General features: G+C 36.4%; 1 protein-coding gene across 13 annotated transcripts in view; it reads left to right on the top strand.

The window, feature by feature from the left end:
* Positions 1-13312, top strand: part of EPS8 (epidermal growth factor receptor pathway substrate 8) — a 165963-nt gene that overhangs the window by 131961 nt on the left and 20690 nt on the right. For 12 of the 13 annotated variants that reach the window (XM_036019300.1, XM_036019304.1, XM_036019305.1 and 9 more), the window contains 4 exons: positions 904-1087; positions 5873-6009; positions 11011-11119; positions 12247-12390. In XM_036019300.1, the coding sequence (XP_035875193.1) occupies positions 904-1087; positions 5873-6009; positions 11011-11119; positions 12247-12390 (574 nt within the window). The remainder of the gene's footprint in view (positions 1-903; positions 1088-5872; positions 6010-11010; positions 11120-12246; positions 12391-13312) is intronic. The other variant, XM_036019303.1, reaches the window with a different exon arrangement.

Consider the following 13312-nt stretch of genomic DNA (forward strand, 5'->3'; position numbering starts at 1 on the left):
GATTGTGATGTTATGATAAGCCTAGGTAAGATATTTTAATTTTTAAGAATATTGGGAAATGAATACACTGACTTAAGAACTCCTAAATATAAAAATAATCATAAAGGTACATAATAATCTGAATACAGTGGCTAATTTCATCATAGTAGAAGTATAATTGGAAGAGTTAAATCATGTGTGAAAGATAAAGCAACGTATTTTAGCAGAAATGAAGCTATAATTTCTGTCCTATTCATGTTTATGGTTCATAAGTGATTAGGAGTCTGTAGAAGTGTCACTCAGAGTCATTAAATAATGAATGGGTATGATGAGGATTACAGATTAGTCCTAACTTGATTTTACTGATTAAAATGTAGCTAATGCATTTAATTTATGAAATCAGTAATGTTTTATTTTAGGGGATTTTGTAAATTAAAAAAAAAAACCGCAAACCTTAAGAACATTTTCTGCTGTTCCTCTTTTAAAAACTATCTAATATCAGGAGATTTCATAGTTATGGGAGGGGAATGAAGGGAAAGATGATAATTTGAAACTCCTTCAGATGCTAGAGAAATTTATATTCTAAACACATAGTACATTTCTAGTTACACATTTCCCTCCCAAATATCTGAAAGCCTGTATCCATGTTTAAAAATTGAATTAATGGGGAATTGAGACATTGTGGTGAGAACAGGTGACGGAGCGGAACTCAGTCTTCCTTTCATTTTATATGTATTACGTGTGAGTATGAACACCTTTACCAGAATCCCTTTTTTGGTGGAAGGGTAGCAGACTAGGTATGCCTTGTTTCTGTTGTTTTATGCATTTGTTTTTGTGTTTTATGGCCAGACTTACTAAAGATAATCTCGAGCATGAGTGCATTTCTTAATTTTATTTTTTGTGTGTCTTCATGTCCTTCAACAGAGCAGAGTGGCCAAAAGATCAATTTATTCCACCATACGTCCCACGGTTCCGCAATGGTTGGGAGCCCCCAATGCTGAACTTCATGGGAGCTCCAGTGGAACAAGACCTTTATCAGTTGGCCGGGACTGTGGCCAATGTAGCAGAACATCAACACAGACATGATACAAAAAGATATTCCACGGAGGTGACATGTTTTTTACATATCCTTTCCAGAAAATGCAATAGTCTGTGCATTTTCTTGTAATTCTGATTATGAATTTGTATTTTATCTGAAGGTTGTTCTAGAATCAGTGATTAAATGTTCTGTTGCTCTTAGTTACCTCTCTTCCTCTCACCTCTTTGTCATTGTTGTGACAGTTGCTGTTTCCCTGCAAAGCCCAGACATGAGCCCATATTCCTTGCACAGGCCAGGCCCTGCCACCCCTCATCCTGCTGTGCTCCCGAGCCCCAGTGATCCTGTCTTCTTGAAATGTATGCTTTCTCTCCTTGTCAGGGAATTGCCCTGCTGCCACTTGGCTTATTCTTTCTATTTCCCTCTCCCATCATCAGAGCCTCAAGACATTTCTCAGAGCTCAGGTTCTTTAAGCCTCTCCCAAGCAGCTCTTTCCTGAATGGCCCATTTCCTCCTTCCCTCCCTTCTTCCTCCCCAACCCCCCTAGTTTTAAACCTCTGGAGTCCTATCAGCCTGGCTAGATGGAAGTCCTAGCTTCAAACGATCCTTTATGACACTATTACACCATGATGAGATGACAAAATTTATTGTATCTTTTATATATTTAATGCCCTTCATAGTAAAACTATTTGGGGAGCAAATTAAGAGATTCCTTAAAAATGATTTTTCTATAACTTCTTTTTAAAGATTTTATTTATTTAATTTTAGAGAGAGGGGAAGGAAGGGAAAGAGGGAGAGAAACATCAGTGTGTGGTTGCCTCTTGCACACTCTCTCCTGGGGACCTGGCCCACAGCCCAGGCATGTGCCCAGACTGGGGATCAAACCTGCGGCCCTTTGCTTCTCAGACCTGTGCTCAATCCACTGAGCCACATCAGCCAGGGCTTTCTATAACTTCTCTTGTTCTATCAGAAAAGAGAAATAAACATGGGTTAATGCTTAGCCAAACTGAATAGGATGACAGAATTTAGGAAGTAAATGAATGAGATCTAGTTTGAGGAAGAAACAGTAATTGATGACTACATTCATCTCGAAATCCTGTTCATTTCATTTAGTCTCTTAGGTTAATTTTCTTGGACTACTGTGAGTAGTCCATTTATAATGTAGTGAATATGGTATCAGTGAGTGAATTAACAAACCAGAGTAAATCTTTACTTTTAAAGAGAAAAATATATATATAAATTAAAATTAAAATTGTTCTCTCGCAGCCCTGGCTGGCGTAGCTCAGTGGATTTGAGTGCGGGCTGCAAACCAAAGTGTCGCAGGTTCGATTCCCAGTCAGGGTACATGCCTGGGTTGCAGGCCATGACCCCCAGCAACCACACATTGATGTTTCTCTCTCTATCTCTATCTCTGTCTATCTCTATCTCTATCTCCCTCCCTTCCCTCTCTAAAAATAAATAATATTAAAAAAAACTTAAAAAAAATTGTTCTCTCAGACAATAACCATAATATTATAGAAGATTGGTTAAATTCTGAAACTTTAAAAATGAAGCAACCATATTGCTTTAAACAATTTTTTTTCTAATGTAACTCTTTTCCCCCGCTCTGATTTCATATAAGAGTATAGGTGGACTCCTTAACCATCCTTCCCTCTAATTGAGTAATTAAGAAGATGACCTCATAGCTCTGGCAGTTGGTTTGCAGGCGTATGTCCCTAGCTGTAATTTCATAGTTCAGACCTCGTCACTGTGAATTTATTTTTCCTCATAAAGGGCAACATTTTAAGAGGAAAATTGTAATCAAAGATGAAATTATGATACACTTGCTGTTGCTATGGTTACAGCTGCCTATTTTCAAATTATAGAAATTTCCAGCTAACAATCTTCATATCTTAAATAAGAAAATATATCTACTTTATAATTAAGCCTCAGAAATTCACATTTGTGAGTTCTTTTTCAATTTGTGTATTTAAAGAGAGACAAATATATTCGGGGCTTCCAGTGTAAAACTTTGTCTGCTCTCACTGAACAAATAATTTTAAAAGAAGAATTATTGAGAATCCTTTCTTACAACGAATTACCATTTTCCTGTTGTAAATTATTTTCCGTTTTATGGCTTAAGTACTTATTCAGAGGTTTAAAAAAATAAATGTGACTGCTAGAAGTTCTAGGGAATTTTATACCATAAGATTTTGTTGGAAAAGAAGCCAAGTAATGGTGATTTAAAATGCATAAAAAATGCAATCATCCCCAGAAGAGAGATTTTATTATACTTTATTGCTACTATTATAGATACACTCAGGACAAGACTTGGATGATTCAGGCTTTGTTTAGAATCAAGACATAGGTGAAGTGGAGTGACAGATAGGGTGGCAATGCTCAGCTTCCGAACTTCCTCTGAACCAGCAGCAGTTCTAACCAAGGTTGTGCAGTCATCACGCTTAGTCATTTGGCCTCATTTCTCTCCTCCCTTCTAATACACCCAGTCACTCTCAGGACCAGTGATTTCATCCTGGCTGACCTCACTCTGTTATGTTCCAGGCTGGGAAAAGGTGTGGGTGATGCTAACAGTTTCCTGAACTCCTCCCTTTAGCACAGCCTTCAGTAAAAAATTGCCTGGCCATCTAATTCCTCTACCCTCTCCTAGGAAAATGATAAACTGAATTAATTAAGGCATTTGTTTTTATTTTCGTTTTCAGCTTTATCGAGGTATAATTGACAAAAAATCTTTAAGTATCTTTACATGAAGTACCACTACAATGTATTATTATGGTGATTTGATGTATAGTGAAAAGTGGTCCTAATCTGGTTAATTAGCACATTAACGCATCTACCACCTCACATAATTTATCTCTACTGTTGTTGATAGCATTTAAGTCTACTCTTCTAGTAAATTTTAATTATACATTACAGCTTTATAAATTATAGTCACCATGTTTTACATTAGATCCTCAGACCTATACACAAACCTCTCCCTATTTTCCCCAGACCCAGGCAACCACTTTTCTACTTTTTCTATGAGTTTAACCCTTTTGTTAGAAGATTCCACATGTAAGTAATACCATGCAATATTTATATTTTTCTTCTGGCTTATTTCATGGGACATAATGTCCTTAAGGTTTTTCTATCCATATTGTCCCAAATGGTAGGATTTCCTTATTTCTCATGGCTGAGTAATACTTCCATCATAGTATGTACAAGATGGGGCAAAAGTAGGTTTACAGTTGTTTGTATGGAAAATAATATAATAATAATAATACAAAAGTAAACTTCGTGTTTCATGTACTCACAACTGTAAGCGTACTTTTGCCCCGCCCTGCATACACAATATGCCACATCTTCCTTATCTGCTTATCTGTTGATGGACACCTAGGCTGTTTCTATATCTTAGCCATTATGAATAATGCTGAAATGAACATTGGAGTGCATATCTCTCCAAGATTCTAATCTTATTTTCTTCAGTAATATATCCAGTAGTAGGACTGCTGAATCGTATAGTAGTTTGATTTTTAATTTTTTTGTTTTTCTTTTTGAATAAATTTTTATTGTATTTTTCATTACTGTTTATCTCCCTATACCCTCTTTCACCCCCACCCATTTCACACCCTTTGCAATACCCACACTGTTGTCCATGTTGATGAGTCCTTTTTCTTTTTGCATCACTCCATATTTCATTTTATGTAAGGTAACAATACAAAATCTTTAGATGACTTTTTTTTTGTTTGTTTCCCCCCATAGCTTTAAAGCCATGCTGCTCAGTGAGAACCATAGGCTTCAGTTCTGCTCTTGGTTAGCCCAGTGATCTCAGGTCTGGGCTGTGTTAACTGCAGACGGAAGTGACTCCAGCATTGTCTTCTGGCTTACTGACTTTTCATATCAGTGTGTTTCTGCCTGTTTGTGTTTTTCCTAACAGTAAATCCAATAATAGTGCTGCCATTAAAAAAACAACAACAACAACAAACAGTGTCTGTACAAATTTTAAAAAATCAGAAAAAACAAGAGGGTGGTATAATTTTAATGCTCTTCATGTGACAATATTTACCTTGCTAGAGTGGTAAAGGACTGTTTCTTAAACATAAAAAGCAAGGGTTAAGGGTTTCATTGTTGTTTTTAAAGTAATTTTATTTTATACAAGCTGTTAAAGTCTGCCTAATTCTAAAATCAGCTCTTACTGAAATTCCTGAGGAAAGAATTAATAGGCATACCTCATTGTGTTGTGACTCACTTTATTGCTCTTCACAGATGTTGCATTTTTTCACAAATTGAAGGCCAGACCCTTCATCAGCAAAAATAGTCCTGCTTTTTTAATCATGATACTGGCTTCATTGTGGCGGTCTGCAACCAAACCCGCAACATCTCCAAGTTATGCCTGTATAGTTTGTATGCCTGGATATTTCCAGAACTAAAATTTAGCCTTTGTTCTAATTAATTTCATTATTATAAGTAGGTCTTAGACAAAATATATCCACCTCATTTCATAATTTATTTATTTATTTACTTTTTTTAGAGAGGGAAGGGAGGGAGAGAGAGAAAGAGACAGAGAGAGAGAGAGAGAGAGAGGGAGAGAGGGAGAGAGAGAGAGAAACATCAATGTGCGGTTGCTGGGGGTTATGGCCTGCAACCCAGGCATGTACCCTGGCTGGGAATCGAACCTGGGACACTTTGCTTCCCAGCCCGCGCTCAATCCACTGAGCTACGCCAGCCAGGGCTATAATTTATTAATTTAATGATCAGTTACTTGAAAATGAAACTGTGTAGTTGATCACACAGTGCAGTTGAGTGTTCTTATTGATTGACATCAGTGCTCATTCAATAAATTAATGTTGGTGATTCTTTAATCTATTCTCCATCTTTCAGCAATCCGGTGTATCAGAGTATCTTCCACCTCCACCCGATGGGTATGCATTCAATAACATTTACACAAGAGGACCCCATCAGGACCAAGGGGAAGCTGCTGTTCCTTTTAAGCCAACTCCGAATCGCCATGTGGATAGGTAATAATATTTCATGGGCATCATTTGGAGAGTTGAGGCCAACTGTCTCTGATTTAGTGCAAATAGAGGTGCCAGTGCCTGCTCTGTACACTACTTCTTTAAACTTTCCATCTGTCAGTTGTTTGATGAAGTTTCCGTTGTTGCTTATAGAACTGGCTTTGATGTGCACAGCCTCCAGTCTGTAATTCTAGCTGGAGGACCTCCAGGCTCTAATTCTGACAGAGTGCAACTGCCTTTGGATGACTTTCCCTGTTTAAAAGGATGCTTCTGACAAAATCTGTGAATAAGGAAGAAGGAATTGTTTTGAAATTCTTAACTAGTTTGTACCAGATGGTCTCTAAGGATTTTTCCAGCTCTGTAACTCTTAAAGGAAATAATTCCCATCTTTCTTCTCCTCCAACAAAAACAAACAAACCTTCCTTTAGATAAGAAATATTTAAACTAAAGATAAACTACATATTTAAATGGAGTCAATGCCTTATTTGCCATTTTTGTCATTTCATCTTACTATATTTTATTCTCAGTTTCCAGTTGTACATTTCATTAATTTTTCCCTCTTGAACTTAGTGTAGGCAGAGATGGGAAATTGAGATGGGGAAGAAATAAAGGAATTGGAATAGGTTCACTTTTTCAGTCGTGTTTTCCAGCCACTACTAGTGAGCTTGACCTAGAGGCCAACTGTACACATGAGACAAAGAAAAGAAGACATGTTGGGAACGAGGGTGTGGGGAGTGACCGTTCAGGTGAAGTGCAGTAGACCACGTGTTCGGATACTTGCCTGCCTCAAGGCCTCTCTCACCATGAGTGTTGCATGCCCTTTATTATTATTTTTTCAGTATGTTTTTTCTTAATAAAACCTAAAGAAGGTGGGATTTAAAATTTTTGTTTTCTGTTGGGGATGATCATAGCATTAATACTTAACTAAAATAGTGTAGAAATTATGCAGGTATTATTAATATATAAAATTGAGTACAAAAAAAGTCAGCGATGAATAATACATTTTGAAAATGCCAACACATGAAACACCTTTTAATTATAGATTCAGTTTTTAGTAGATATAGGTGAAAATCAGTTTTGCAGTTTAAAAATTATTTTATTGAAATTCTTCTTGACTAATTCATTACTCATCATATTTTCTTTTTTTTCTGTCTTAGTCGTTAATAATCAGGAAGTTATTTCAGATTAATGATTCTTACTTTTTGGTTTCATAACTCCAGTAAATTAGGATGGTTTTTCACGGCTGAGTAATCAGAAAATAACTTCAGTACCTTTCTCATGTGTGTTCAGTTGTAATACATATTGACACTAAAAAGCTTTTATTATGTTCCGTTTTAAGACCACATATTGCACACTGTGGCCACTCAGTAAATGTTTGTAGATTTACTTGTTTTATTAAATAGCTGAATGAGTGTGTGATAGTGTATCCAACGTTTCAGAGTCATTACCTCTTTGTCCTTCAGCTGCAAATGTGTAAGGTCTGCAGCATCACTGGTGGAAAAACCTGGGCCGTTTACTTGGGACACTTACCACAAAGTCTTTTAAACATTTACCTTGATCTTTATAGAATATCATGGGAGTTTACCTTTGGCTTACTGATTCATTTATATCTCTGTACCCTATCCACTTCCAAAATGGATTCAGGCAGCTTGCTTAAATTATATGCACTTAAAGTGATATTAATATTAAAATTAAATGATAAAATTAAAAAACTAAGAGGTCAAGAGACAGAATGAGAATTAAAATTTTGAAGTATAGGCTGACACTGTGATTGAATTTCTAATTTGTCTTCAAGGTTCCTGGCTATTCCTCAAAAATATTTATCTCATCAAACTTTATATAGGATATGCCAGATAATGTAAGGGACATTATTTTTAAATATATTATATATTTTAAACTCATTCAGAGAATTCTTCGGTGACCTTTGTAAGATTTATTTTAGTAGCCTTGGATGAATAAAAAACATTTAAATGGAACTTAGTGCTGGAAATTCCATGAAAAGATATTCAGGTATATAGATCTTAGATTTACCAAAGTTTAACCAGAGAAAGAGCTCTTAAAAAATACATTAAGTGGTGGGTAGATTGTATAACTCAGTTGTCTTTATGGATCCCGTCTCAGCTGTGCTTTTGTAATGGGAGCTGGGTAGTTATTAGACACGTGGATCAGTGAGTATCTGTGTTGCTAAGAAAATTTGTCATCCTTATTGCAAAAACTGAAAGTTCTCATCTGATATGAAATACACAGAGGTTTGGATTTTGTTTTTATAATAATTATTATCAATTTAAACTCTGTTGTGTGCCAGGAATACAGTAAATACCATCAAAGTATATTGACTCTTCAGTGAAATTACTGTGCCTCTAGAGAAAACACCTGTTGAGTTTAGAGCCCTCACCTCTGAAGGATTATCCTTTGCTGCCATTCAAAAGTAATTGGTGTTTTAGAGAAGTCTCAGACCATTGCTCTCTCCATGTCTACTCTATATTGAGTATACAAGGTCTGTCCGGGAACAGTCCAGCCATCATTAATGTAACAAGAACAGTTTGCACAACATCCATGTCACCTGGTAGCCAAGGAGAGTGGACTGGAATGTGCATGTGAGAACATTGAGGACTTCACTGTACTAGTCAGCGGGGGTGGTAGATGCTATTGAGTGAGCATGTGTACTGTGTGGCCATCACATTCAAAATGACTGAGCAACAAAGCTGCATGAAACTGGCAGCTTCATTACAACAACAAGCCTGCTTATGCATCACATCTTGTGCAAGGTTTTTTGGCAGAACATTAAATCACCCAGGTGACTCAGCCCCTTTATAGCCCAGATTTGGTGTCCTGTGACTTCTGGCTGTTCACAATCACCTTTAAAAGGAAAGAGATTTCAAACCGTGGATTCAGGAAAATATGACAGGGCAGCTGATGGCAATTAGGAGAATTGTGCGAGGTCCCAAGTTACCTACTTTGAAGGAGACTGAGATGTCATTGTCCTGTGTACAGTGTTTTTGTATCTTCTTCAATAAATGTTGCTATTTTTCATAGTATGTGGCTGGATACCTTCTGGGCAGATCTTGTGTGTCTATTACTCCTAATTAGAAAGAGAGACCACATCATGTTTATACATCCTAGGTCTTTTAAGAAACTTTGGTTTGTCTGAGAAATTACAAAGTGTGATTTTTCAGATCGGTAGCTCTGTTAGCATGATATGTATGTTTAATCTAGAGAAATCGAGAAACTAAAGATTTGTAAATTCAAAAGTACTTTGTAAGTGCATGCTGGGCAATCATTTCTGAGACACACAAGATAACAAAGACTTCAAAGAGAAGTGCAGCCCAGTTTTGTTTGTTTTTTTAACCCATTTACTCAGATACACAGTGGCAGTGAGTTGTTCTACCCTTTGTTATGGTGTCAACTCTCCATTATTAGTTTTTTCCAGATCATAGGAGAGAACATGAGAAAGGAAAGATAGAAACTGAAATTACTGTTTCTGTAAGTTTTAGTGTGATTGAATCTCTTTTATCTCTGCCCCCAGTGACATCTTAGAATGTGATCATACAAACTAGAGATGGGGTGGAAAATCCATGGAACACAGTTTAAAACTTTTATTGTTAATAATATGTAATAATTGGCCACACTTACACTTTTTCCACTTTTTCTCATTTTTTAAATATACCAAGAGTAGCTAACAGGTAGCATATCTTACGGTTCATCTTTTTTCTTTGTTCCTGACCCTCTGTTCTGCAGTTACTGTCTAAGAAGTAGCCATGTACTTATGGTGACAGGATACATTGTGTCCACAGCTGTCCTGCTGTGACTCATTATTCCAGAAGACCTTGGTGGGCAACAAAAAGAATGGCCAAACATCTTTAGTCTCTTTTGCGTTTTATCTTATAGAGATGTGTGAGGAAATGTGGGAATGTAAATGGAGGAGAATATTAGGGAGTAAAATAAATAAAAAAAGTTAAATTTATTTTATATATATATATTTAAAGATTTTACTTATTTATTTTTAGAGAGAGGCGAAGGAAGGGAGAAGGAGGGAGAGAAGCATCCATATGTGAGAGAGACATTGATTGGTTGCCTCTTACACATCCCCAACTGGGGACCTGGCCTGCACCCCAGGCATGTGCCCTGACCAGGAGTCGAACTGGTGATATTTTGGTTCACAGGCTTGCACTCAATCCACTGAGCCCAGCCAGAACTAAATTTACATAGTTAAAATGAAAAAATATTAGTTCACTGTTGATATATTTTAGATTTTATTGTATTATGTATAAAAGTATTTTAATTATGTTGTTAAATATATTAATGGTAATCTAATGATTAACAGAAGTATTTGTTTTTTAAGAAAGTTTTTTATTTTTGAAATACAGAACTCTTAGACATGTCTTTCCTATTAAAATAAGTTTATAGTGAATTAATTAGATTAATTAACTGATCAGGAATTAATTATTGGCTTGTAATTAACCCATACATCCCCTTGCAGTTTAAATAGCTGGATGAAGCTTTCCTAAAAATTAACAGCCACAATTTCTAAATATATTGGTTAATAAATTGAACGTATTGCTTGAATTAGTGAAATCAACTTATAATTTATATTACCACTATGGACTCTATCTTCGGTCTCCTTTAATTTTACACAAAATGGTAACATTGATCTTCATCCTAGTTCTTTCATGGTAGAGAAGCTAATTAACAAAGTGATATCTAGAATGTATGTTTAGTGGTTAAAGAATTCATAGACTTTCATTCTAGATTTGGCTTCATACCACCTAGCTTTGTGATTTGCATTATTTATTTTTTCCCTAGCCATATTTTGTTGATTTTACTAGTAAGACCCCAAAGTTTTTTTTAGTTTTTATATTCCATAAAATATAGTAAAACTAAACTACTATCAAAATAATTTATCAGAATGTTTCCTGGTAGGAATTCACTTGCCTTAGTGTTTTACTTCTGTTTTCAACCTTCAGGAAGAGCTAGTAGAATAATCATTTTTCTTTCTTTTTATAGAAATTATGATCCACTTGTAACACAACCCAAGAAATATGCCAAATCCAAGTATGACTTTGTGGCCAGGAACAACAGTGAGCTCTCAGTTCTAAAAGATGATATTTTAGAGGTAATAGAATTTTACCTTTATATACTCTTACTTATAGTGGATTTATTATATTCCTCTTTTGGTTTATACCTAAGTCTTTCTCAAAGAAATGTTGAGATCAAGAAATACTTCTTCAGCATTACTTTATTTTACCAAGGGTAGAGCATGTTACAGATAAATGCATCCGTTTAGGAGGGGAAGCTGCTCTGTGTGTTGTTGGCCAGTCGTTTCCTGGGTGCGGGTGGGCGTGGAGAGAGGTGGGAGGGTTGGGTTTGCTGCTTCCTTTGCCCTCTTCCCCCTTCCAGGCTTTACTCAGTTTGGAATCGATTATTTATCAATTCACGTGTAAATGTACCATAATATTTTTTACATACATACATTTGTTTTATTTTTAATTTTTTATTGTTGTTCAATTAAAGTTGTCCCCATGTCTCCCCCATTATTCTCCCCTGCCCTACCCACCCCCACCCCCCACATTTAGTCGTCTCTCCTGTCGTCTTTGTCCACGGGTGCTTTATGCATGCCCCTTGACTTGACCCTTCCCCTTCTGTCCCTGGTTATCCTCCTTCCCCTCCCCTCTGGCCACTGTCAGTTTGTACCATAATATTTTAATAAGAGAAAACATTGTCCTTCTTTCTATCCTAGTACCTTGGCACAAATATACCCAGCACCTGAATGAGCTAATGGTTGTGGGAATAATCTACCATGACACCTAAGTATCTTTTCTTAGTTTATAAGGGAATGTTCATCTTTTTTAAATATAATGTGGGATAATCACAGCAGGTTTTGTTGAAAAAAAAAAAAGGAAGTTTTTGTACTCTTCCTTTTCCAAGGATAGAGTCAACATGTAGACATTTCCAAGCTAATCATCTTAGTTATCTATAAATAGTTCAGATATATTGCAAATACACATCTGTGTTAGGTAGCATAGGCCTTGGCTAGATTCATGATAGTGGTACCATACCTGTGCTATACTAATAATTGTTATTCCTAGTGTAATTCCTAGGAATCATCCATCCCTCAACATGTTTATGCTAAGTCAACTTAATGGAAGTTAAAGTTTTTTGGCCTAGGAATAAAAATTGAACTTCCTCTATAGATTGGTTTTGGTACAGAAATGACATCTTTATTTTCTTGCCTAATGACAGATCCTTGATGATAGGAAGCAGTGGTGGAAAGTCCGAAATGCAAGTGGAGACTCTGGATTTGTGCCAAATAACATTCTGGATATTGTGAGACCTACAGAGTCTGGATTAGGGCGTGCTGACCCACCATACACACATACGATACAGGTAATTATTTTTGAGCAAAATTTAAGTTTAACAAATTTTAAAATTCATCACTCAACTAGGATTAAAATACATTTTGTGTGTTAATCATTTTGAGAGTTAATTGGCCGTGCAATTTAAACAGTTTTTTCCTAGGATATTTCAGGGGCCAGGTGAGAGACATGGGGATGAATTATACATATACGTTTTATGGTTTGAATCTTTAGGATTTACTCAACATGTTTGCCAATAAATGAGTGTTTCTCTGAATGCTGTTTTTTTTCATTCTGCAATGTTTCTGACATTTGAAGAAACAGCATTTCTGCCTCTTCTTTCTTACCCATAGCCCTCCTGTTCACTGGCTGCTTCTTGTTAGACGGTGGCGCTGAGACAGGGGCTGGAGGATCCATCAGTTCACCTTCCCCAGCCTTTGCCCTCATTCTCTTGAATGTCCTGCCCCTGGCCAACCTTGAACTTGCACTTATCTACACCTGAGTATTTATTTATTTCCCCCCTCTTGATTTTAACATTAAAATGTACTTATGATATAGGTTGCATGGATCAGGTTTTCCCTTCTTGATCACTGAAAAATGCTTGAGTCAGATTTCCAGAATTTAAGTGATTCTGGTTCTCTCATTTACCCGAACATCTGAATTCACTCGCTATTAAAGTATGCAGATTTTTGCTCTACAGGATCTCTGTAGAGTCAGATCTGCCAGCAGAGACAGAATGGATGGACTGTCCCATGTATACAGCCTCTGAACCTGTGGTGGCTTCTCTCTCATGTCCCAGGAAGAATTCTTTTAGTTTTCAGAATCTTGAGCAAAAGATTATATCTGACCCCATAAATTTGAGTAGAAGCTACGTAGAATGTGCCATGAAATAGTTCATTTCCATACATAGACTCAGTAAAATGCAGCAAGTCCGAACCTAGGCTTGTGGTCAT

This window comes from Phyllostomus discolor, chromosome 2 (assembly GCF_004126475.2).
Source record: "Phyllostomus discolor isolate MPI-MPIP mPhyDis1 chromosome 2, mPhyDis1.pri.v3, whole genome shotgun sequence".
In the NCBI taxonomy this organism is placed as follows: domain Eukaryota; kingdom Metazoa; phylum Chordata; class Mammalia; order Chiroptera; family Phyllostomidae; genus Phyllostomus; species Phyllostomus discolor.